The 25,691-nt window shown below is 44.3% G+C and overlaps 1 protein-coding gene across 7 annotated transcripts in view; it reads left to right on the top strand.

Moving 5' to 3' along the window:
- Positions 1-25,691, top strand: part of USP19 (ubiquitin specific peptidase 19) — a 62,101-nt gene that overhangs the window by 14,361 nt on the left and 22,049 nt on the right. For 5 of the 7 annotated variants that reach the window (XM_081318655.1, XM_081318654.1, XM_081318653.1 and 2 more), the window contains 15 exons: positions 5,981-6,109; positions 8,099-8,232; positions 8,522-8,893; positions 11,954-12,209; positions 13,252-13,408; positions 13,527-13,598; positions 14,908-15,023; positions 15,742-15,956; positions 16,484-16,682; positions 16,819-16,952; positions 17,910-18,068; positions 18,175-18,285; positions 18,647-18,757; positions 20,957-21,058; positions 24,857-24,997. In XM_081318655.1, the coding sequence (XP_081174781.1) occupies positions 5,981-6,109; positions 8,099-8,232; positions 8,522-8,893; positions 11,954-12,209; positions 13,252-13,408; positions 13,527-13,598; positions 14,908-15,023; positions 15,742-15,956; positions 16,484-16,682; positions 16,819-16,952; positions 17,910-18,068; positions 18,175-18,285; positions 18,647-18,757; positions 20,957-21,058; positions 24,857-24,997 (2,408 nt within the window). The remainder of the gene's footprint in view (positions 1-5,980; positions 6,110-8,098; positions 8,233-8,521; positions 8,894-11,953; positions 12,210-13,251; positions 13,409-13,526; positions 13,599-14,907; positions 15,024-15,741; positions 15,957-16,483; positions 16,683-16,818; positions 16,953-17,909; positions 18,069-18,174; positions 18,286-18,646; positions 18,758-20,956; positions 21,059-24,856; positions 24,998-25,691) is intronic. The other 2 variants (XM_081318658.1, XM_081318656.1) reach the window with 1 other exon arrangement.

The raw sequence follows: 25,691 nt of genomic DNA, 5'->3' as shown, positions 1-25,691 counted from the left end.
GCGGCTCGGGAGGTCACACAAGGCTGGCTCCAGGCAGTGATTAATGCTTCTTTGAGTGAGGGATGCTTCCCTGCCGCCTTGAAGGAGGCGGTGGTGAGGCCCCTCCTCAAGAAACCTGCCTTGGATCCAGCTATTTTGAATAATTTTCGTCCTGTCTCCAACCTTCGCTTTCTTGCGAAGGTTGTTGAGAGCGTGGTGGCACGGCAGCTCCCGTTGGTCCTGGAGGAAACTGAGTATCTGGATCCGTACCAATCGGGTTTCAGGCCCGGGTACAGCACGGAGACGGCATTGGTCACGCTGGTGGATGATCTCTGGCGGGCTCGGGATAGAGGTTATTCCTCTGTCCTGGTCCTATTAGATCTCTCAGCGGCTTTTGATACCATCGACCATGGTATCTTGCTGTGATATCTCCGGGGGTTGGGAGTGGGATTCACTGTTTTACGGTGGTTCTCCTCCTACCTCTCGGGCTGTTCGCAGATGGTGTTGGCAGGAGGGCAGAGGTCAACCCCGAGGCCCCTTTCTTGTGGGGTGCCCCAGGGGTCAGTCCTCTCGCCCCTCCTGTTCAACATCTATATGAAGCCGCTGGGAGAGATCATCCGTAGCTTCGGGGTGAAATATCATCAATATGCTGATGATACCCAGCTTTTCATCTCCACCCCGAACCAACCCAGTGATGCCCTCGACGTGATCTCCCGTTGCTTGGAAGCGGTATGAATCTGGATGGGGAAGAACAGGCTCCAACTCAACCCGGCCAAGACCTAGTGGCTTTACGTACCGGCATCTCGTACAGTTCAGGATATTCCACCTTTGGCTATGGGGGGAGAGGTGTTACCCCCTGTTGATAGGGCGCACAACCTAGGCGTCCTCCTGGATGCACGACTCAGTTTAGAAGATCATATAGGAGTCGTGGCTAGGGGGGCATTTGCCCAGGTTCGCCTGGTGCGCCAGTTGCACCCCTATCTGGACAGAGATGCTTTACGTACGGTCACTCGTGCTCGTTACCTCCCGTGTTGATTACTGCAATGCTCTCTACATGGGGCTGCCCTTGAAGACCACCTGAAGACTTCAGCTGGTGCAGAATGCGGCTGCGCGGGTTGTGATGGGAGCATTCCGATACTCCCATATTACACCCCTCCTGCGTGATCTGCATTGGTTACTGGTTGCTCTCCAGGTGAGATTTAAGGTGCTGGTACTCACCTATAAAGCCCTTCATGGCTTAGGCCCGGGATACCTGCAGGACCGTCTGCTGCCAGGAACGACTTCCCATCACCCAGTGCGCTCACACAGAGAGGGTCTCCTCAGGGTGCCGTCGGCCAGACAATGTCGGCCGGTGACCCCCAGGGGGAGGGCCTTCTCTGTGGGAGCACCTGCCCTGTGGAATCAGCTCCCCGTGGAGCTCCGGTTGGCCCCTGACCTCCAGTCCTTCCGTCGTAACCTTAAGACACTTCTTTTCCAACAGGCCGACCTGGACTGATGATAATGGGGTTTTAATATGGTTTTAACGTTTTATTGGTTTTAGTTGGGGCTACGTATAGTTTAATTTCCTCTTAATATTTGTATCCTATTTGTATTTTATTGTTGTTAGCCGCCCTGAGTTCTTCGGGAGATAGGGCGGCATATAAGTCCCAATAAATAAATTTATTTATTTTTTATTTTAATTCCATTTATATCCCGCCCTTTTCCGAAGACTCAGGGCGGCTTACAAGCTTAGCAGTAGCCTTCATTCTATGTATATGCCTGCTTGTTAGGGCTTTCACACACACCCAAGCGGCATTATTACAAAGTCAGCTTATTGCCCCCAACAATCTGGGTCCTCATTTTACCTACCTCGGAGGGATGGAAGGCTGAGTCAACCTTGAGCCTGGTGGGACGCGAACCTGCACTAATTGCAGGCAGCTGGTGTTACTTAAGGAGGAAAAATCCAAGCATGTTGTTTCCTTTTCTCAAAAAAGTGAAGTTGGATGCTGTTATTTGTCAAAAAAAAACAAAACAGCAATCCTACAAATCCCCTCTTCCCTATGAAAGTTCATTCGGAAGAAAGATTTGCAAGCAGGCTAGTGAGGCTGTTCCCTACTAGACATGAATGTTTTTCTCCATCTTGGTTTCTTTTTGCGTTTTGTTTTGGGCAGTGGCGAGAGAGGAATGCACTTCCAAATAAAGCTGTGCACCACACCACCATTTCATAAGAATATTTTTAAGGGCACAAAGCATTATTGGAAATAGACATTTTGCTTGAGCTAGCGTCACAGCACGTTATCGTCATAGTTATTCATTTTAATTAAATCTTTTTTCAAAACAAAACAAGATTCAGGAAATCGGATGCTACGTAGGGAAGCTCACAATTTAGAGCAGTTTTTGGTAAGAAACAGGCAAGGTTAGCGGGCATTAAACAATTATTTTTTATTTTGCTACAGAGTAAGTAGAATCTAATGGATTTCACTTCCTGGTACACTACGGACGTTCAGGAAACATGCAGGAAATACAGAGGATTCTCTGCTCCGCAGGCTTTTGGCTCTGATTAGGAATGAATGGGTGGGCATTTAGCCACAAGGGCAGTTTGCTTTAGTTTGGTAGATTTGGACAATACTTTTTTCTGCATAAAGAAATTTTATAGCAGTTGGGAGATTTTTAGTTTTGGAAAGGAGGTCATTAAGGACATACATAGAGCTATAAATAGTCATTTGTAGTATGGAAACGGGTTCACAAATGTTTCTTCTGAATCAGTGTTAGATTCAGTAAAGCTATCCAGTAAAGCTAATGTGGAGAAAGTCCATCAAATAAGATTACAGATTGGCTTGGGAGTCTGCAGCTCACAAAATATTTTTTTTTCTGCTGCTTCCCTTCTGCTGCTAAATGGGAAATAGATTTTAATGCTGGAAATACAGAGCAGACAGTGAAATAGGATAAGAACAATGTGGTGAAAGGTTGTGAGAAAGAAAATAAGATTTCAGTGACTGCAGCTGTACAAGTGAGTGGCACACCAAGCCATAATGTATTTTAATTTTTTCCCTGTATAATGTATATAAAACCAGCTAATTGTAATTTATTCACTAATCATGATTGACAAATATGGCTTGGTAAGGTGTGTGCAAACCATCACTGTGGCCTTGGGAAAATTGTTATTGATACTCTCAAGTAGGCAAAAAGGTAATGTTTAGAAATGGATGAGGACCTTGTGCAGGATAGTGGGTGCTGCTAAGGAACTGGATCTGGAATTTGCAGAAAGATGAAGAGAAATCCAGTTCAGGTTGATTAGGGTTGTGGTGGAAAATTAACCTTTTAAGCTTAATTTTATACTCATAGACTTGATAAATGTTTTAAAATGAAAGTGTGGATTCCTGGTAAATTGATACAACCATTGTGAGGAAGAAAGCTTTGCTCTTATGAATAGAATATTGTTATTTATAAACATTGCAAGTATGGAAGAATATATGTATGTATGTATGTATGTGTATACATACATACATACACACACACACACACACTAAATGTACAGTCATCCACTTTGCTCTCTGTGGCCTTCCCTCACAGCTATGTGATAAAGGAAACAGGTGAGTGATTGTACTAGCTCTATACTGCCTGTGTTCTTTATGCAACTTTTATCAGGATGGTGGAATAATTGCAGAGGAAGCAGGAGTTACTGGCACAAACTGCAGTCCTGCTAACCAAGCCTGCTCTATGATCTCCATAATGCTTGTATCAGCCACCCAGTGAGACATGTTTCAAAGTGTGTCTTTTTATTATGGTGCAGACACTTTTCATGCATTCGTTGCAACTGGGCAGTGATTAAGAGGGAGGTGAGGCTAAATTATTCCATTAAGGTGTTGATTTTATAATGTGACATGAAACCTAACATTTGTTGCTGTAGGTCAGATAACCAGTGAACATGAAAATTCCTTAAGACAGAGATGTGGGTTTCCACACAAGGCTGGATTAAAACTCCTACTGGTAGCTTCTCATTAACTGTACAAGTAGTCCTCGACATGTGCCTGTAATGGAGTTTGCTCCTTACGGTCAGATGTAATGAACATAGTACATTTTGCAAGCTTTTTTGCAGCAGTCGTTAAATGAATGTGATGACAAACTCATAGTTTACTATGCTGTGGTTTTGCCAAAAACCAGAAATGACTTCTGGTTTTCAGCAAAATTGCTGTAAAACACGGTGACATGACTGCGAGACACTGCATCAACTGCAAATGCATGACGACGGGGAGGGTGAATGTCAGAACTTCAAAACCGTGTCTAGGTAGCTTGATCGGTTGTTAAGCCAAGGACTACTTGTATCCCTGGGACTAATGATAAATTCAGTCCACAACAAATGGGAAGACCACAGAGTCCTCACCCCTCTTTTAACTCTTGTCTGGCTTGTTAAATTTTTCTCTGGGTTGCTTTCTTGACCCCCCCTTTTGATCGGTGTAGGTCCCTCATTCAGGCAGCAATGGATAGTTCTAGGAAAGTATTCTGGTTAAAATGTAAATTGTAATGTACGAATGCCCTGTTTCAAAGTTAGAAACAGAAAAATCCTTTGTTTAGATGGTTCGTAGCAAAACAGCACATCTCTGTATTTGTTTGATCACCAGAGCCTTTTGCTAGCCTGAATCTGGTAGAGCCCCTTTGGCACAGGGAATCTGTGGAGGGTAAGTCAGAAGGTTGCATAACCAAATGAGGCTCAGGCCACCTACTTTGTTTCTATGTATTGTCTTAACATTGCCTTATTTCTCTGACACAAGTATTAATTCCCTAACAAACTTGTAGTACAGAGGTCCCCAACCATTTGGGCACCAGGGACCGGTTCTGTGGAGAAAGGTTTTTCCACGGACCGGAGTGTGCATGGTTTTGTGTGCTGCTTGCATCCCATAGATGGGGCTTTGCTTGTTTATGCAGCCCGGTTGTTGGCATGCTGTGGCCCGGTACCAGTCCACGGACCTGGGGTTGGGGACCCCTGCTCTAAAAAATTAATAGGCTGGCAAGCTCTAAAAGATGCATGAAGAAGAAATGGGGATTTGTGGTCATAAAAATAAAGTTTGTTCCTGCTTGATTAAGATGGGGATGTTGCTATTACCGGTTCTCATGAGCTATGGAAAGCATGTTCTAAGGCAGGGGTGTCAAACTGCCGGCCCGCAGGCCGGATACGTTGTGTGACGTCACGTGACGTCGCGAGTTTGACATGTCTGAGCTAAGGGCAAGGGGGACACGAATGCACAAAAGAACCCGAGTCTTCTGCTTTCTCCACTATGAATTATTTCCTATGGGATATTATTGAGGGGATCTCTGTCTTTTTCCGTATCAAAGTTTGGGTGTGATTGAATCAGGATGCCACCCTTTCTTGACAGATGCCATCTTCACATGATTTGAGCCAATAGCTAAGTAAATAACTTAGTATTTTGTGTCAGTGTTTGAAGTGTTTCACATACATGATTTCCATAACCCCACAGTCCTGTCTGGTGTTGACCTCTAGCAGCCCCTTTCACTTTGGAGGGCATTGGGAGACTGGAAAGGCAAAGTCAACATGACTAGAAACCTATCGTGTGCTCTGGCACAAAGGAGGTAGTATTTGCTGTTAGCGCGGTGATTCCTAGAAGAGCCTCCTAAAGGCATGACCATGACCAGTAGCCAGTCATACATGAGATAAAACTAGGAAAGACATCTGGTAAGTTTGTACCTGTTCCGTGAGATGGGCTGCAAAGATTCACAAGGGTCACTTGACTATTGAGTTGCAATAATTCCAATAAATTAATTAATATACTGTTATTGCACATTGGCTTTTACTTTTTTCTGCAGTGTTTTATGTAATTGCCATTATAACATTCTGCGTGGCAATGATTTTTTTTTTTTGGCATTAATTTACTGATCAAAATGCACCTTGTGTACCATGTTACTAACTATCTCTAGTCTGTTTTGTGTTCCATTTCCCCCTTTTTGGGAAGTTAGCTGTTACCTATCACTCACAGATGAGAAATTGACACTGTCTGTTTCCTAGACCTGCAGCTGGAGTGGAAGCAGAACGCTGATGAGGTTATTGTGAAACTGAATTTGGGCAGCAGGAACCCGAAAGTGGAAGAAGTGGATTCGTCTTTCACAGACACCAGCTGTGTCATCAAGTTACCTGGTATTAGCACAGACTTTCCTTCCTTATTTATGGAGTTCTTAATTAGCACGCAAAGAAGAAATAGTTTCTCCTTTTAAAAAAGTAACTTTTAAAATTCATTTCTGGTCAACAGCAGCAATAAATAAATAAATAAATAAATAAATAAATAACCTTTCCCAAAGAGGGCAAAATGGGAGAGCAGCTTAATGCACTTGATGTGGGTCATGCAAAGAATTTGGGACTCCCAACTCTCCCAGAGATAGAAAGGCCATTGCCTGGCTCAGGGGTAGGCAACCTTGGTTCTTTTATGACTCTAAATAATATTCTTTTATTACACAAAACACTCTGTAAAGTGCATTGAGAGTACCTAGAATCACTGTTGCATACTACAATGGTACCTTGGTACTCAACTGCTTTGAAACTCATCGAATTTGGTACTCAATGCATTTTGACATACAATTTTTTTTCCCAGTACTCATTATTTGTTTGGTACTCAGTGCACAAGCTAGAACTTATCAATGTCGGCTGCCTTATGATTCACTTTGTTATTCCCTATGGAAAAAATTGTTTGGCAGTCATCATTTTTGATGCTCATCGCACCTCCCGTAACCAATTAAAGATGAGTACCGAGGTACCACTATATGTGTGTGTGTGTGTGTGTGTGTGTGTGTGTGTGTGTGTGTGTGTGTGAGGGATATTGAAGGAATTTTCCATTTGGCTAGACCCGAAGCCCTTGGGCTCCATCTGCTCTCTGAAACCTGCAGTTGCAGCCAACTTGTGACTATTAATGTGAGAGAAGAGGGAAATGAAAATTATTTATACGGGTTGATTGATTATATGCCATCAGGTCGCTATTGATTTTTAGCAACCACCTAGATAGATTTTCTCCAGGAGAATCTGTTTCAATCTGGTTCTTCAGATCTTCTAATGATGCACCCATCACTACTGTTATTGAATCCATGTATTTGTCATTGGTCGCCCTTTTCTCTTTCTTTTCACCTTTCCCATCATTATAGATTTCTTTGTATAGGTCTTTGTATAATGTGTCTGAAGTACGATAAAGTGTTTATATTAACTGTAATTCAATTTAAATGCAGTTTTTATTATGGCCCCATTTACTTTGTCTTTTTCCTCATGATTCAAAAGATAATACAATCCTCAGCTTGTCAAAGAAGAAAACCTCAAATAAAAAAAACCCCTTTTTTGGTGCAGAAAAAACTGGAGTGATGAGAAATCAAGACTTTATCGTACCTCATCTTATTCTTAAGTATCTTTAAAATTAAAATCTTAGGAGATTTTAACAAAGTATTTTAGTCTTTTTAGCTGCTGTTTCATAGCTGAATCTTTTAAAAAACACCTTTTTTATATATATAAAAAAATCCATCATAGCAAATATAGATCAGACGTTCTAAAGGCTCTGGAAGAAGTTGAGATGTAGTAATCAACAAGCATTCTAGAAAATGATGATCGTTCATGATTTGAAGAACAAAACACAGCTTCTTTATGTAATCTAGCAGTTAGCAGGCTCCAGTGAATCTTAGATTTTCATTCATCAAAACAATATGCTGTTGAGTCACAAAAAATAAGCCTTCATATGCTCACCATTTTTGCTATTAAAACATATTCAGCACACAGAAAATAACAATTTGTCAAGGTTCAAGGAGCAAAAGTCACTTGGCTCAATGGTTACTGTTCTTCAGAAGTTCCAGTTAACTTCTCACTCCCTTACAATATAAATAAATGGGGTTTGCCATCATAGAGGAGTGAAGTGTCTACGTCGAGGTTCTTTTCTAACGCAAAATGATGCCATGGAGAAAGGTTTTAAAGCTCTCTCACAAGGAGAGCAAGGCACCATCCTATTTATTTCAGAATAAGTGTGATTTTGTACAGCACCTCATCAGGTCAGCTAGCCAATTGCTGCCTTGCCCTGCAGTGGTGCAGTGCTGGGGTACATGTTCCTCATTCCTTAACCATCAAAAGAAGAATCTTATGCCCTGTCTCTTCCCTTAGATGGCCGTCAGTGGAGCTGTGAATTCTATGAGGAGATAGAAAGTTCCTGCACCAAAGTCCAGTTCAAGAAAAGCAATATCTTACAGTTGGTGCTGCCAAAGAAGATCCCTTTGCACAACTGGGCTTCACTTTCGGTAAGCTTTTTGTCCCATTTGTGATTTTTTTCTTCATGCTTTCCTGAGACCTCGAACTCTAGCAAGATTGGGTCGAAACATCCCCTGGCCATCTTCTCCCTGTTGTAGGACTGCTCTAGAGATCCATCGCTTGCTTTTAGGTTGAGTGGTCTCTATAGTCATTCTCTGCTTAGCTGGCATTTTGTATGTTCCTTGTAAGCGTGATGAACTTAGTCTGATAGGAACGTGTTGCTTATTCACCATATTTGTCTTGGATTTGATTGAATGCCCATTTCCCCCCCCCCCCCAGAAACGCTACAAAGACGGTTCAAGAGAGCATCCAAAGAGAATTGCATGTAAGGAGAACGGCAAAGAAAAGGCTCTTTCCACTGGGGAAATTTCTGAAGAACCCCAACTCGATAGTCCTGTGGAGGTGATCAGAAGCAAACGAGACCCTTCTAACCCAAAGCGAATTTTGGGGAAAAATGACACTGTGGGAGGGAGGAACCCTATCCACCCGGGACTGCCAACTGGACCTGGTACCAAGGCGGCGTGTATCAAAGCCAGCTTGTCTGAGGAGGAAAGGAACAGCAGAAGCATGGGGAATGCTGGGCTATCTGGAATAGTCGACAGTCCAAGGACTGACGGAGTTGCTGAGGGGGCTGCCCAGTTGCACCTAAAGGTAAGAAACAAGGGGTGAGTTACGCTGTCTTTCGACCCAAGGTTGAGATCAAAAGTTAATCCTTGACCTTTCCCATACACCAAAAAGAGACATCGAGAATACCTGATGTCAGAGGAAATGGCTTCCTCTAGCAGGGAAAAATTGGGATACGTATTAAACCTGCAAACCAGCATCTCGCGGTGGATTTAGGCTGTTATTATTGCTTAACTTTGAGAGCAGAAATACTGCTGGGCTACTGGCACGTTTCGTAGCTCTTCCGCCAACAAGACTTCTTTTTACATTGGAAGAATGTAGGCTGGAAATTACTGTAGCCCAGATTTTCTACTTAAATCTTGAAGGAAATTTCAAACTGGCTTCCTCGCTTCAACACTTTTAATTGCTCTGTGAAGTTTTATCATCCCGCTTATTAGGATAGGCTTTATATAATCTTTGCTATTCTGCAGCTCTAGTGGATATGGTTTTGATAGTTCCATCAAAGGGAAAAAAATCAGACAAATATAAAAAAAAATATTCCTGGGTATTTGATTTTAATTCCCTGGATGAACAGCTGAAGCCTCTCAAAATATTGGGTGTAACTTCCAGGGTCCATTTAGAAATTGCTGTTGATTTGTAATTTTCAGGGGTGATACCAGATGAAGGGTCTCTGGAGTTATGCCTGACTCGTGCAGATCACAACCTTCTACTTGATAAGATAGAAAAATGTGGGTTAGATAGAATCACAACCAGATGGATTCGTAACTGGCTGACCGGCTGTACTCAGCGTGTGGTCCTCAATGGAACCGCATCTACATGGAGGGAAGTATGTAGTGGGGTGCCCCAGGACTCTGTTCTGGGCCCAGTGCTCTTCAACATCTTTATTAACAATTTGGACGAAGGGATAAATGGGAAACTCATCAAATTTGCAGATGACACCAAGCTGGCAGGAATAGCCAACACTCCAGAGGACAGGCTTAAGATACAGGATGATTTGGACAGACTTGAACACTGGGCGCTATCTAACAAAATGAAATTCATTGGTGAAAAAAGTAAGGTTCTACATTTAGGCAGGAAAAATCAAATGCACAGGTATAGTATAGGTGGTACCTTGCTCAGTAGTAGTAACTGTGAGAGGGATCTCAGAGTCCTAGTGGACAATCACTTAAATATGAGCCAGCAGTGTGCTGCAGCTGCCAAAAAAGCCAACACAGTGCTAGGCTGCATTAACAGAGGGATAGAATCAAGATCACATGAAGTATTAATACCACTTTACAATGCCTTGGTAAGGCCACACTTGGAATACTGCATCCAGTTTTGGTTACCATGATGTAAAAAAGATGTTGAGACTCTAGAAGGAGTACAGAGAAGAGCAACAAAGATGATTGGGGGACTGGAGGCTAAAACATATAGGGAAGGGTTGCTGGAATTGGGTATGTGTAGTTTAATGACGAGAAGGGTGAGGGGTGACATGATAGCAGTGTTCCAATATCTCAGGGGCTGCCACAAAGAAGAGGGAGTCAAGCTATTCTCCAAAGCACCTGAAGGCAGGACAAGAAGCAACGGATGGAAACTAGTCAAGGAGAGAAGCAACCTAGAACTAAGGAGAAACTTCCTGACAGTTAGAACAATTAACCAGTGGAACAACCTGCCTCCAGAGGTGGTGAATGCTCCAACACTGGAAGTTTTTAAGAAGAGACTGGACAGCCATTTGCCTGAAATGGTATAGGGTTTCCTGCCTGAGCAGGGGGTTGGACTAGATGACCTCCAAGGTCCCTTCAACTACTACTACTACTACTACTACTACTACTACTACTACTACTATTATTATTATTATTATTATTATTATTTGTGTGTGTATATTTATATTTCAATTTTTTAGCTGCCGATCTCCCCTAGAAATAAATAAATGTTATTAAATATACAGAGAGTAATCATATTAAATGTATTTAGTTAATGAAATTATAAATTTAATTTAATTAAATTTTTGGTCTGACTTTTCCTCGTCAGTCCTTTGCGTTAACGTTCAAAGGTTAAATGCAGCTTTTGTGCCCCCGCCCCCGCCAAAAGAAAGCATCCTTGCCACTACTACACAATCTTTTGTCTGATACTGTGCAGCCAGTAGGCATGCTTGGGGTTTTGGAAAACATATTAAGTTTAAGTTTATTGAATTTATATACTGCCCTTTTCCCATAGGACTCAGGGTGGTTTACAAAGTATTTAAAAACATCAATACAATACAAGAGTTAAAAACAGTTAAAATAATTAAATTTGATCCCTGAGGGGAAAAAAAACCAAACCTCTCAGCCTAGGCCGGAGAGCTCGAAGAGCCAGGTCTTCAGGTCCCGGCGGAATGAACGAAGGTCGGGGGCAGTCCTAAGCTCCACGGGCAGCTGGTTCCACAGGGCAGGCGCACCCACTGAGAAGGCCCTCCCCCTGGGTGTTATCCGCCGGCAGGCTTTTACCGGCGGCACCCTGAGAAGGCCCTCCCTGTGGGAGCACACTGGACGAAGGGAGCTTGATGTCGGCAGCAGGTGCTCCCTCAGATATCCTGGACCCAAGCCATATGGGTGCTGGTGCAATATAGCCGTTGACTGGAGAGACGTATTCGTAGATTGCTGCTTCCGTGGGCCCAGCCAGTCCCAAAAAAGCGAAACGATGATAAATAACTTGCCCAGGAATCTGAACAGAAGGCAGGGATAGGTACTTTAGAACACACGACCGTTCCTTTAATTCTATCATTTTCTGCTTGTCAGGAATCATTTTCCGACTAGAGCAAACTCTTACGAGTAAAAGAGAACGAATGCCCAAAACGATAGTTAAAAATAAGATAGTCCATAAGGAGGTCAAAGATAAAAGACGATTAGTAGGAAATTTGGCGGTACAAGTCGAGGCATTTATTGGTGAAACAGTGACTGAGGGCATCATCGTGCTTATTTCCAGTTAAAGGTTATTTCAGTTCTCCGCTCTTAGCAGTATTTTCTAATGAGTCATGCGTGTGTTAGAATCTGTTGATATATTTCAGTTGAAATATTCTATCCTACTTACTTTCTACATCTGACTGTGGATCTCTCCCTACATTACCAGACTGAGGTTCAGGAGAGGGAATCGGGATGCATGGAAATGCAGCAGCCTGCGGCCCCTCCTCCAGACGCCTTGCCCAGTCAGCTTGGGCCCTCTGCAGAGAAGAGAATCCCTCAGCCAGCCAGTTCCCTTGAAGCTTCTCGGGGACTAGACCCTGCATCTGCCTTCAGCGAGGGCCTCCCCTCCTCTTTGCAACCCAGAGATCCTGAAACGAGAGTCTGGTCCAAGGACAGCGACGCTTTAGAGGCCGTTAGTATTGGTGAGTAAAGAGTGAGATCCTGAACGTTTATGTGGCTACACCGTGATTGCCCAACTTTGTTTAAACTGAGTTAGTGGCTTAAATGGATGTCAGCTCTGTGCCCAGACAACTAGATAGACATGCATTCTGAAAAATAACAGGAATAATTGTTAGCTGTTAAATGGGAACTATAGAGCACCTGTTTTGTGTAAAAAAATTCAGATTCCAGTAACGACTGATTTCACCAGGACCTGAGAAAGTTGCCTTTCTGAGGCTTTCTGCCACTAGTCAGTAAGAATACGTTCTCTGTGTTGTCTGGATTCAGCCATTGTGCTAAGATATAAATGTGATTTAAGTTTCTCTTACATGAATTCAGGCAATTGTGATTTATTCAACAAACTGGAAGTAAAATGTGCAGTGTGTGAACCCTGTTATATTAAACCACTTCCTGTGTCCCTAAACTTTGATTTTAAAACACTTGAGCAACCAACCAATAAAGAGAGAGAGAGAGGTGTTACCACGTACGAAGTATACGACTCAATAGAAGGTTGATGGTGCCGAGTGGAGTTGCAGAAGCTGTGGTAGAAAGGGGGCTAAGCCAAGGATGGTCAAAATATAGTCTTTGCAAGATTTCAGCCATTTTTAAAAACTGATTTTTAAATAATTGATTTAGTGCTGATTTAGAGGATTAGAATTGCTTTGTGGGAGTCTAGTGGGTCAGCATCTGCAGGTGCTGTGCTGCCAACCTGTGGACTTAACAATTGTCTACTCTATACTGGAAGGAAGGGAGAATTTGGTTCAGTGCTTTGCATAGTTCTTGGGACATGCCTAACAGAACCGTGTTATACCATTTTGTCATAATTTATGCAAAATTTAGCTTTCAGTGCAGATACTCTAGCCCAGTGTTTTCCAAACTTGGCCAGTGGTTTAGCCACTTCTTTCTTCCACGGCCTATCCCCAGACACAACCAGACATATGAATTTGAATCACAAGATGATGTCTCTGGAAATTTCTCTTCAAGATAGTTCCATGATAATTACTGCTTTATCTTTTTTCTTGCTAGAACCAGAGCCCATTGTGAATCTGACATTTGTGAAGAATGACTCCTACGAGAAAGGAAACGATTCTATGGTAGTACATGTTTATGTAAAGGAGATTCACAGGGACATGTCCAGTGTACACTTTCGGGAGCAGGATTTTACCCTGATGTTCCAAACAAGGTATGGCGATTACTGGTGACAGACCCAATCCCTCCCCTTACTGTAGCCAGAAGTTAACTGGAATTGTTACTGAGCAGGGAAAGAATGCAAAATACATAATTTATGCCACTTTTTGCAGTGATGCCAACTTTCTTCGACTTCACCAAGGCTGCAGTGCTCATTCAGTATTCAGGTGGCAAGTCAAACTCAGGTATCAAAGATTTGAATTATTTTTGCTTGACTAGTTGTTATTTTCTTTTGCAAATATACTCTAGAGACCATCATAATATATTCTGGCTGATGCTGCTTCATAAATGGTCCCTATTGCTTTCTCCATTCTGTGACACAAGCACCAGCCTTTGATTACTAACCCAGCTACAACCTATTGATTCATCCAAGTTTGATTTTTATTGTTCTGACTCTTCAGGAAGCAATATTATTAATCTAAACTCAGATCCACTGTCGAAATTGAAAGCCTTGCTTAGAGAAAAGGGATTAATTAACTTTAATGCTAACTGGAAGCCCCTTGTGGACTTTTTGCGCAAAATGGAAGAACCTCATCTGATGATATATGGATTTAACAATTACTAATGTTAATGTCAGAATTCATTTATATCATATTCATAAATGTATGTTTAAAACATTATTCCATGGATCCTGCCATCTCCCGAGGAGGAGGGAACGAATGTGTATTGAGCCTGTATTAGGCATTTCAAAGGAAAAGAGAAGCCTTTTGAACTGGGGAAACAAAAGGGGGGGTTAGGGTAGGAGCATCTGGCTTGTGTCACGGAAGAGAGCAATAAACATAAAAGGTCCTAAGTTCCTTTTTCCCACGAGAGGGTTGAGAGGGTTGATACGAGGTAAATGATGGACTGACCAAATGGGGTTAAGGGGGGGGGGTTGAACCGGGAACTCTTTATAAGGGTTTAGTTTGTAGAACAATATTAAGTCCTGTCTTGTATTCCTACAACCAAGCATGTCATAGTAAAGATTTCTTTTGGACTAAGATTTGGCTCCAAGAGTTTTGTCTTCCTAAGACGTGGTTTGGGGTGGGTCCTGACAGTTAATGGATTACAAAAATGGATGTGTTGTAGCCATAAATTAAGAGTTCAATCTTTTATTTACATTTGCTGTAAAAGAAGTCATTGTCATTTTTTTGTATTTTTACTTATTGTTTACTTTATTATACCTCTGTCTTCTCTTTTCTTCTGCTCTTTTTATTGAATATTAGTTCTTGGTAGGTTTTTTTTCTTAAAATTTAATAATGGTATTAAAAAAAATCTAAACTCAGTTGGTTAAAAATGTATAAATGCATACAGCTCGGAGACTTCTAGCATCTATTCCTGTTAAAACAAGGTGCTTCTCATCTACATAAAGAAATAAGTACAGCAATCCTGATATCCTTTCTTCCATAATGTAGAAGTTTATTTGTTTTGGCTGCCTAAGGCAGCTGTACGTTCTTTGTCCTGTTCAATTGTGTCTGATGTTCTCATTGCTTCCCTTGTTGAATTGCCTTGCAGGAACCTTATAGAGCCAGATCAATGTACATACAATTTCACTACAGCCCGGATTAACATTTGTTTGAAGAAACGACACAGCCAGCGCTGGGGGGGCCTGGAGGCTCCTGCCACACGAGGTCTGCACCTGGATTTTTTAAAATTCACCCTGTAGGAATTCCTCGCTCAAGAGGGAGAGGTCTTTAAGGCTGAGGACATTAAGACCAGGAGTCCCTGAGGAGAACCATATGGGTTGTTTCAGTTGTATGGCCAGCTGTAGATTGGACCTGAGAAAGAACCTTGACACTTTAGAGCAGGGGTGTCAAACTCAATTTCATTGAGGGCCGCATCAGCATTGCGGTTGCCCTCGGGGCCGGGTGGGTGTGGCCTGGGTGGGCGTGGCCTACTAGGTGGGCATGGCTAAAGTGCGTATGGCCTACTGGGTGGGCGTGGCCAGCTCTACATCGTTCACATCAAGGGTGCCTATGGGGGCCTGGGCAGGAGTGGGACAGATCTGAGGGTCTCTGGCAGGAGGAGGGTCTCTGGGCCGGGGCCAAGGCAGTGGGGGCCGTTCCCTCACTGTTTCCAGGATGGCTTCGTGGGCCGCATGAAACCACTTCACGGGCTGGATCTGGCCCCCGGGCCTTGTGTTTGACATGTCTGCTTTAGAGTCTGCAGGGATTTTTCTTGCTTCAATCTTAGAGCGTGTTCTTCGCCCCATCGCCTTTGGCATGCATTTCATTGTGGGAAAGGATTGGTTCTGTGGCACTCCATATAGCTACAGCCTGGGATGAACAGCATAGTTACCCTTGATTCTTTCTGCTGCTAACCACAAGCCCACTTTTCCCCATTTTTAAGGTGCAGTGGGTGGTGCAAAGGTTGCCATGCCAACCGGCCCTACTCCTCTGGATAAAAGCCAACCTGGGAGTAACCAGCACCCTTTGTCCACTAAAGAAGAAGCCCGAGCAGGTGAGAAGGAAAAGTCGCGAGCAGAAGACAGTGGCCTGGATAGCGTAGCAGCTCGGACGGTATCAGACCACATGCCTGTGAAACAGGAGCCACTCGTGCCCTCGGTGAGAACCTGTGAGGAGTGTTGGGGGGTCGTATTTCCCGATTGTTGGAGGGCGAATGGGAGGAAATAACGGGTCCGTTTATATGGTCAGCATTTTGGGAAAGCAAGGAAAAAACAACTAACTGGAATTGTGGGTGCGGCCCTATTGCAAAACATTGTGGTGGTGTTAGAAGTGCCTTACTTTGGTGGGGGTGGGACAATACCATCTTCTGTATTTCATTCTGTGTGGAGGGATCCTGTAGCCTCAGAATATATGGAAAGTAACAAAACTGGTTCCATCTAGCCTTTCATTTGGGTTCTTAAAAGAGCCAAGTGATGAGAGGCATCTTCTTATTATCCCCAACTTCAGCACTTGGACAGATGCCGCCATTTTCTTTGAATGCAGATATCGTTCCTGTTGTGTGTCAGTGACCAACAACATTTACACACTACCTGGTGCGAATTCGTTTTTCATGGGCTAAGAGGGCTGAACTTGGCAAAAAGTAGAACTTTATTCTCTTGACTGCTAAAAGCCTTTTTTCCCCCCAGCCTAAGCCAACCTGTATGGTCCCCCCAATAACCCACAGCCCTGTCAGCAATGAAAGTGTGGAAGAGGAGGAGGAAGAGGAGGATAAGAAGGTGTGTCTGCCGGGCTTTACAGGACTGGTGAACCTGGGTAACACCTGCTTTATGAACAGTGTTATCCAGTCTCTCTCCAACACCCGAGAGTTGCGGGACTACTTTCATGGTAAGACGCATCTCAACTTAGGGAGGGAGAGGGGGTATCTATATATTCTGGTTAGTCTTCATCTTTTATCTTTCAGGATGGTGACCTTGAGAAAGTGCCCCGATGCTCACCCCTTTCTCTTGTATGTGCCTCCTAGATCGCTCCTTCGAGTCTGAAATTAATTACAGTAATCCACTGGGAACAGGGGGGCGCCTGGCCATTGGCTTTGCGGTGCTGTTGCGGGCACTCTGGAAAGGCACACATCATGCCTTCCAGCCTTCCAAGCTGAAGGTAAGGCCTGCTGTGCAAGCACACACTTGATTGTGTGGTATTCCCTAGATCAGGGGTAGGCAACCTCCGCTGACTCATCAATTCTGGGAGTTGAAGTCCATGAGTCATAAAAGAGCCGAGGTTGCCTACCCCTGCCCTAGATCCATTTATTTTGCCTTCTGGGCTGTAACAAGAAGCTTAAAGCTGGTCTAGACACCTTGAGTTGGGCTTTATTCTGGGACTAAACAAAATCTGGGAATACAAACAGTTTAAATCCATTCCCGCTTGCTTTAATTTCTTTTCTTCCCTATCTGTTAGTGCTGTTCTGATCACTTAAAGGGAGGATTCAGAAGGAAAGTCTCTCCCAAAATCTCAAAGTGGGTCCATTTAGGAAGCATTCCTGACAGAAATGTCTTCTGTCCATGTATAGAGTGCTCGGGTGGGGGAAATGACAAGGATGACCCCTGAGAAATTGCATCATCTTGACACTTCAAGTAATGGATTCAGAGGAACACTTGGCTTACTTACTTCCAAAGTACTTCTAGTGTTTTTCACATACCGTAGCCTTTATAATAGTGAATTGTTATCACAGGAGTTTGGACAGTTTAAAGGAAATAGATGCATTAAGCCTTGTAGAAGTTTGATGTCCTCCTTTTTCATACGTGTCCTTCAAAAACACAAGTTGGGCCTTTGTGTGTTTGTTGTTCTGCAGATGAATTTTAGTGTCATGATGCAGGTTGGGAGGGTGTAGATTCCAGGAACTGAAAAGTGACTGGAGGAATCAAATATGGCTTACAATTACCATTTAATCCAAGGGAAACCCTAATTCTTCCATGTTTGTTATCATTCCTTAAGTTCCTCTAACTCGCCTCTCTCATGGACTTCTGATTTAGCCATCTTAGGGAAGAGAAGGATATGATCCTGCTGGCAAATACCATAGAAACAATTGGCTGTTTATGAATCCAAATCTTTCTGCAGGCCATTGTAGCCAGCAAGGCCAGCCAGTTTACAGGCTACGCCCAGCACGATGCCCAGGAGTTCATGGCTTTTCTGCTGGATGGACTCCACGAGGATTTGAACCGGATCCAGAACAAGCCCTACACAGAAACGGTAGACTCAGATGGACGGCCAGATGAGGTGAATGCTTGTGGCATTATTGCTGAATGTGCTTAGAAGGAGCACAGAAGGGTTCTGAGCTGGCAAGATGGTTTCTCATCCTGGCTTTTATGATATTCACTGCTAGGTTGTTGCAGAAGAGGCCTGGCAGCGGCACAAAATGAGGAATGACTCTTTCATCGTCGACCTGTTCCAAGGCCAGTTCAAATCCAAGCTGGTGTGCCCTGTCTGCTCTAAGGTACGATTTTGTGGTTACTTTCCCCTTCTGATAACCTGGAGTGTTATTTGGATGTGTTTTCCACTAGTCGCTGTGGGAGGAGTAGAGTAGCTTCTGCTCATGCAGTTAGTAACCAGGCTGATTTTATAACAATTCTGCATAATCTTGGCCTTCGTTTTCCCTTCCCATGACGTCGTCTGGTGGGCAAAACCTCTGCTGTTTTGTTCTTGTTAACACTTCTGCTAGACTGTTTCCTTCTTCTGAACAGTGTCCTTTAAGCCCAGAATAATTGTTTCTGTGAGATTTGCTGGTGCTCCAGATGCACATTATTTTATGCCCAGTAGAGGCTTTTATTGCTTAGGGTTTTTTTTTTCTACTGCAGGTATCCATCACTTTTGATCCCTTCCTGTATTTGCCAGTCCCCCTACCCCAGAAGCAGAAAGTGCTGACGGTCTACTACTTTGCAAAGGAACCCCACAATAAACCTGTTAAGGTAAGAGGAAAAATATATATATATATATATATAGCAGGAATAGCTTTTTATCTTTTATCCTTCAAATTGGATTAGTGTTGATACTCAGGGTATCCTTTAGTTCTGAAATGGCCAGGGAGTTTTTCCAGTAGAAAAATCCGACCAGATTTAGTAGTGGTAAAGAACTAGATTTAATAATGGTAAATGTAAAGGATTGTCGTGTCTGATTCTAGGAGGCAGTGCTCATCTCCGTTTCCTAACCAAAGGAGCCAGCATTGTCTGAAGACACTCCCGTGGTCATGTGTCCACGTCCATTGAACACTGTTCCCTTCCCATAGAAATAATACCTATTTATCTACTCACATTTGCATGCTTTCAAACTGCTAGATGGGCAGGAGCTGGGGCAAGTAACGGGAGCTCACCCCATCACATGGCGCTCAGGTCTCAAACCCAGGCTGAGAGCTTTCCAACTGACAGGCTCAGCATCTTAGGCGCTGAGCCCTTGCGCCCCCTCACTAGTGGTAGTTCTATACATTTAAACTAAATATGTCTCCGTGACTTAGAAAGCATGGGTGCGGTGGCAGGGGAAATTAGCAGTAAGAAAAAAGAGCTGTTTTTTTAATACAGGGATCTTCCTCCCAGATCCCTTTCTGTCATACCTAATTAAACACCTAACCTCTTAAAAATTAAGCCCGAAGGTGACTTTGGCATGTCACCGTCCCTAGAGAATTGAAATGCAAAATGAGAATACCGGCGATTGAAAAAATGTCACATTTATGATCAATCTTACACTTGGAGGAAATTGGTGCCAGATGTTCTTTCACTGGTGTATTACCTGGGTATTGATTGTGAAATTAGGTAGTTAAATAATCAAGCAAGATAATTTATTTATGTTGTAAAGCCCAAAAATGTTGGGAAACAATTTATATTGGAAAGAAAAAAAACACATTTTCAAGATGGCTTTCTCTTTCCATCCTACTATTTTCTTATAAAAAATATTATTAAACCTTATGCTCCTGCAAATAAAACTAGATTTGAACATAGTAATAGGATTCTTTATGTTTCTCACTGGAAATTATGAACAGACTCTTCCAGTAAGGGATAGCTAATTGTGATATGGCAAAATTATGTCATAAATTTTATATATACAAAAATCTGATAAAGAATTTAATAAATTGTGGGAACTATTTTTGGATTACAGTCTTATAAGTGACTTGGCATCACAGTCAAAGTTTGTTTCTTTTTTCCCCAATAAAATTTGAATTCTCAATTTTTAATACTTCATTAAAATTTGCCATATTTTCCAGATTAGGCAGAAATTATTGTTACATTTGAATCCCAGTTTATAACTGAGCAATACTAGCTAGTTATTAATTATTGCATATTAACCTACTTTTTATACTGTCTTTTAATACTGGCTTAAACTGAATTGACATGTTTTAATAGGTAACTATAAATTATAATTATTTTTAAATTTTACCCCAAAGGTAAGATGCTTATGAATATCCTTTCTATTTTTTTTCCTCCCCCTCCTCCCTTTTTATCCGCTCTTGTGTTGTCTTACATTAGGTTTTGTAAAAATTAATAAAACTATAATACAAACAACTGAGGAAGAAGTTTCAAGATATAAGGGAAATAAATAAACAGACAGTGGGCTGTATGGACACAGCTGCAGCAAAAGCAGACACTCTACCAGTTGGATGTGTTGGTGAAGAGAAAGTTTGGGGAAAGTCTGCCGTTGGCACCTTGGTTACGGCCAGGGTAGCCAATGAAGTGTCTCTAGAATGGAAAGCCAAATTCCTGTCTACCTGTTACTGTCATGGCTAGGGGATGGAAGTAGGTGTTGCAGGCAAGAAGGGACCGAGGAGGGAAGTCCGCCAGAAAGGCTAAGATGCAGTGCGTCTTCCCAGGTTCCTCCCATATCGTCCCTCCTTCCTTCTGTGCTGTATTCTCCATAATAACACAGAAAGCAAGAGTGAGCTGTGCTATAAATGCCACTCAGCTTTGCCTTCAGTAGGCCTGGAGGGCCGTAATGGCCTTTCATACGAAAAAGACTCTTTGGTTCTTGGAATGGCAGCCGTCAAGAGGTGACTCTTGACGAAGGAACAGATTAAGGGCCACTTTGAAAAAAAGAAGGTGTGGGCAGTGGAACTGGGGGAAATGGCTAGCGCGGCTGCTGCATATACTGATGTGTGCCTAATGTATGCTCTCTCCCCATAGTTCTTAGTGAGCATCAGCAAGGAGAATTCTACTGCCATGGAAGTGCTCGACTCCGTATCCCACAGCGTGCGAGTGAATTCTGAGAACCTGCGTTTGGCTGAGGTGGTTTACGCATTTATTTATTTATTTATTTATTTATTTATTCGAAACATGTATATAGCGGCCCATTTGCCACCAGCTCTGAGCAGCTCCCGGCGAACATTAAAACATGTTTAAAATCATATTCAAACTATACAACCAAGCCAATTAAAAAAAATTAAAAACCACAAAAACCTGGCACCAAATCAAAATTCTACTGTGCAGTTATCTAGTTTTCTCCTAATGCTCGAGAGGGGCGGGGGGGGGGGGGAGCCAATTCTTCAAAGCCTTTTACGGAAAGCTAAAAGGGGGGAAGCCTGCTGAATCTCAGGGGGCAGAGGGTTCCATGAGGCTGAGGCTGCCGTAGAAACACATGGCTTCCTAGCCCCCCCACAGATGGCAATATTTAAGGGACAAGACTGGGAGTGTGCCCCTCACCTGATGGGGTAGATGTCCCTATAGATGGTAGGACAGGCAGATCATAATCATAATAGTAAAGTTGGAAGGGACCTTGGAGGTCATCTAGTCCAACCCCCGGCTCAGGCAGGAAACCCTACACCATCTCAGACAAATGGCTGGCCAGTCTCTTCTTAAAAACTTCCAGTGTTGGAGGCAGGTTGTTCCACTGGTTAATTGTTCTAACTGTCAGGAAGTTTCTCCTTAGTTCTAGGTTGCTTCTGTCCTTGATTAGCTTCCATCCGTTGCTTCTTGTCCTGCCTTCTGGCGCTTTGGAGAATAGCTTGACTCCCTCTTCTTTGTGGCGGCCCCTGAGATATTGGAACACCGCTATGTCCTTAGGGAAAGGCGGTCCCACAGATAGACTGGCCCTGTACCATATAAGGCTTTAAAGGTTATTACCAACACCTGGAATTGCACCTGGAAAGAGACTGGAAGTCATTGTCTCTTGCACAACAGTTACATGGGCAGATCTAGCTTCCTCTATTACTATGTGTGCTGCTGCCTTCTGGGTCAGTTAAAGTTTCTTGGTGGTCATCAGGGGCAGCCTCCTGTAGAGCATGAGCCCCCAACCCCTGGTCTGCGGACCGGTACCGGGCTGCGGCATGCCAGCAACCGGTCCACACAAACAGGCAAAGCCCCATCCTTGAATTGCAGGTAGCACACAAAACCTCACGCCCTCCGGTCCATGGAAAAACGTTTCTCCACGGAAGCGGTCCCAGGTGCCCCAAAGGTTGGGGACCTCTGATCTAATTGATGATGACATGAGCGGGTCCTCAAAATCCATTAACGTTTCATGAGATCTACTAATCTGACTGACAGGTAGTCTCTAGAATTCAGTTGTACATCACGCTGCCTGATTGGTTTCAGGAACCGGCTGCCTCCACCTGTTGGTTAAGGTGTTCTGTGGCTTGTGGTTAGGACCCAAATGCGCAGACTTTTCTTACTTTCTAAGATGACATGAAATTGTAAACTGTAGCAAAGGCCGCCCTGATCAGTTCATGCTTTGTCCTGTTGCTTACCTTTTATTGGAGTTTGTTTATAGGACAAAATCATCAAATTAAAGAGTAGGCTCCATTTCCCTTATTTATAACTAAGACTGTTGGCTTTTCTCGTTCTTCTGTCGTGCTTAACGAGTTTGGATATGGTATATCGATCACGGTCTATGCAATGAATTTCAAAAGTCCCGGATGTAGTTACATGGCTCTACATATGGTATTATTTTAAAATAGGGGAAGGAGAATAAAAACTGGAAGTATATTTATGATCTAAAGGAAAAGCAAATTTTTAAAATGTCATAGATCAGGGGTGTCAAACTCAATTTCATTGAGGGCTGCATCAGCATTGCGGTTGCCCTCAGGGGGCCGGGTGGGTGTGGCCAGGGTGGGCGTGGCCTACTGGGTGGGCGTGGCTAGAGTGCGTATGGCCTACTGGGTGGGCGTGGCCAGCTCTACATCGTTGGCATCAAGGGTGCCTATGGAGGCCTGGGCAGGAGTGGGACAGATCTGAGGGTCTCTGGCAGGAGGAGGGTCTCTGGGCCGGGGCCAAGGCAGTGGGGGCCGTTCCCTCACTGTTTCCAGGATGGCTTCGCGGGCCGCATGAAACCACTTCACGGGCTGGATCTGGCCCCCGGGCCTTGTGTTTGACATGTCTGTCCTAGATGGATCACCTAGAAGACATTTGTTCTTAAGAAAAGGGCTGAATAGGAATTACCTCCCTTTTCTCTTTATTAAACTGCAAGCGGACGCTGCCTGCCACGTCTACTGGTTTTTCTCCACTTCCTAACCACTGTCACAAACGCAAGTGTTGCATATTAACGCTGAACTCACCCTCTTACATTGTGAAATCATACAGGAAGGGTCAATATCAGCCTGACGGGGGAAGTTACCTTTTACAGAAGTACCAGATTTTTTTAAAAAAAAATATCTCAAAAACGGTAGAGATAATACATTGCGGGAGGCACATCAGGTGATGCTCTCAGGCCTCTGGGAATAAAGGTGCTGGCAGCAGTATGGAAATCTCAGCCAGCACAAGCCTTCTCCTCAGCAGTGCTTCCTCTGAACATCACTTTATTGGAAGCAGGAGCAAGACTCCTGATGAGGATATATGTTCAGCCACAGGCTTTGCATTGCTAGCCAACCTCCTACTAATGTAGGACTTTGCGTGCTTAGCAGGCACGGCACAGTGGCCACCCAAGAGAAAAGGCACAGAAGATCAAGAGTGGGGAGGGAAAGTCAGATCCACAAAAGGGAGCATAGGGAAATCCGAGCCGAACCCTACCGCATCGCGACGCGAACCATATAAGACAGTGGTGGCGAACGTATGGCACAGGTGCCAGAGGCGGCACTCAGAGCCCTCTCTGTGGGCACCCGCGCCATGTCCCTCTTCAACCAGCCGCCTGCTAATTCGCCAAGGTCCCACGTGGCTGAATGCATCCTGGCACGGCTGGTTTCTTTCCCCCCCATCCCGTCCTTCCTGGCCTCACACGCTCTCCTTTTCCCAGGCACGACCCACTGCATCGCCTCCTCAGCTGTTGGCCGACTATTCATCTCAGAGGCGGCTTCTTTGAACTGCTGGTGATGGGCTGCGTAGCCCCAGAGTGCGCCTGTCGAGGGGCCGGCAGGCTGTGGCTACTGACAGACACTGTTGGCCCCCATGCGCTCACTGGCCCCTGTGTGTGGGGGCGATGGTGTCTAACCCTAACCCTACCGCCCCACCTGCCAAGAGACCTCCTAGAGCTCCCCCAACCCTGCCCACCCCCCCCACACGTGTCCCTCCCCACGAGCAACATTGAGGTGACCACACCCACCTTGGCCACACCCACCCAAATTTCCATGACCACCACAGCCACACCCGCCCAGTGGGTCACGCCCACCTGGCACCCAGCGATAAATAAGTGGGTTTTGGGTTGCAGTTTGGGCACTCGGTCTCTAAAAGGTTCGCCACCCCACTGATATAAGACGTGGAGTCAGATTAGCCTTAGTCTTTAGCTCAGCCTTCTACTTGAAAATGACCCGTTAAGCTTCCAAGCAGGTCAGATGTGTATTTGCTGTTTAGAGCAACCACAGCATTTGAGGATTTTTTGTTGTTGTTATGGTAGTGGCTGTTGTTATGCTTTCACTGTGATTTTTTATTTATTTAATCAAGTTTATACACTGCTCCTCTCGCTGTCTTAAGTGACTGGGTGGTTTACAACCTTTAAGGGGTCTTCTGTGGAGCCATCTGTGGCATTACCCATACAACCTCTTACGATAGCCACATTTTTGGGCAAACAGTTTGGTGAAAGCAGCAGTGGGGGTGGTGGTGGGAGGGTTAGAGGGGGTATTTTCCCAGAGGCATGACTCCCCTTCTTTTCTCTTTGGTCAGGTGATCAAGAATCGCTTCCACCGCATGTTCCTGCCTTCCCAATCATTGGATGCCGTCTCTCCCACAGATCTTCTGCTGTGCTTTGAGGTGCTCTCTCCGGAGCTGGCTAAGGAGAGGGTGGTGGAGCTGCAGGTCCAACAGGTGAGTGGCCTCAGTAGAACGTAAGGCAAGAAGGCCGGGGAGGTTGCAGTTTTTGAACCAGCCAAAAGAGAACGAGCTTCTTCGCATGCTCAAACGCATAGGAGGGTTGAGATCATCGCAGATCCCTTCCTGCAAAGCTTGTACAGGATAATCCTTGAATTACGACTGGAATTGAGACCCCAGATTGCCATTGCTAAGCAATGCAGTCATAAAGCATGTCGCTCAGCCTCCGGACAATCCCAGTTGTCAAGGTAACCCAAGGCAACGTGGGGGATGGGGGCGAGACCAGGTAAGGAGCAAGGGTGGTGGTGGGGGAGGGGGTTAGGGAAGCCCAGTCTAGGCTACACACGTGTTGGGAAAAGAGGTTGCTGCAGTGTAGCATACGGGGAAGCGGACACGGGTGGATGCGTGTGAATGTGCAAGTGCAGAAAGCTTTGGAAGGAGGATGTGGGCCGAGTGGGAGCACGGAGAAGCCAGGGAAAGGGGACGTGGGGTTATGCTTGTGTGCAAGCACAAGGTAACCTGGGAAGGAGAGCACCGGTGTTTACCTGCTTGCGTGCGCGTGTGTGGGCAGGTGCAAGCACAGGAAGGCTGGGGAAAGAGGTTGCAGGTTGCACGTGAGTGAAGGGGGCAAGGAGGGTGATGCAAATGAGTGAAGAAAGGCAGGGGAGAGTTACCCAAGCGATTTGCAACC

Source organism: Vipera berus (assembly GCF_964194415.1).
Source record: "Vipera berus genome assembly, chromosome: 2".
NCBI lineage: Eukaryota > Metazoa > Chordata > Lepidosauria > Squamata > Viperidae > Vipera > Vipera berus.
This window is presented reverse-complemented; position numbering and strand designations above follow the sequence as displayed.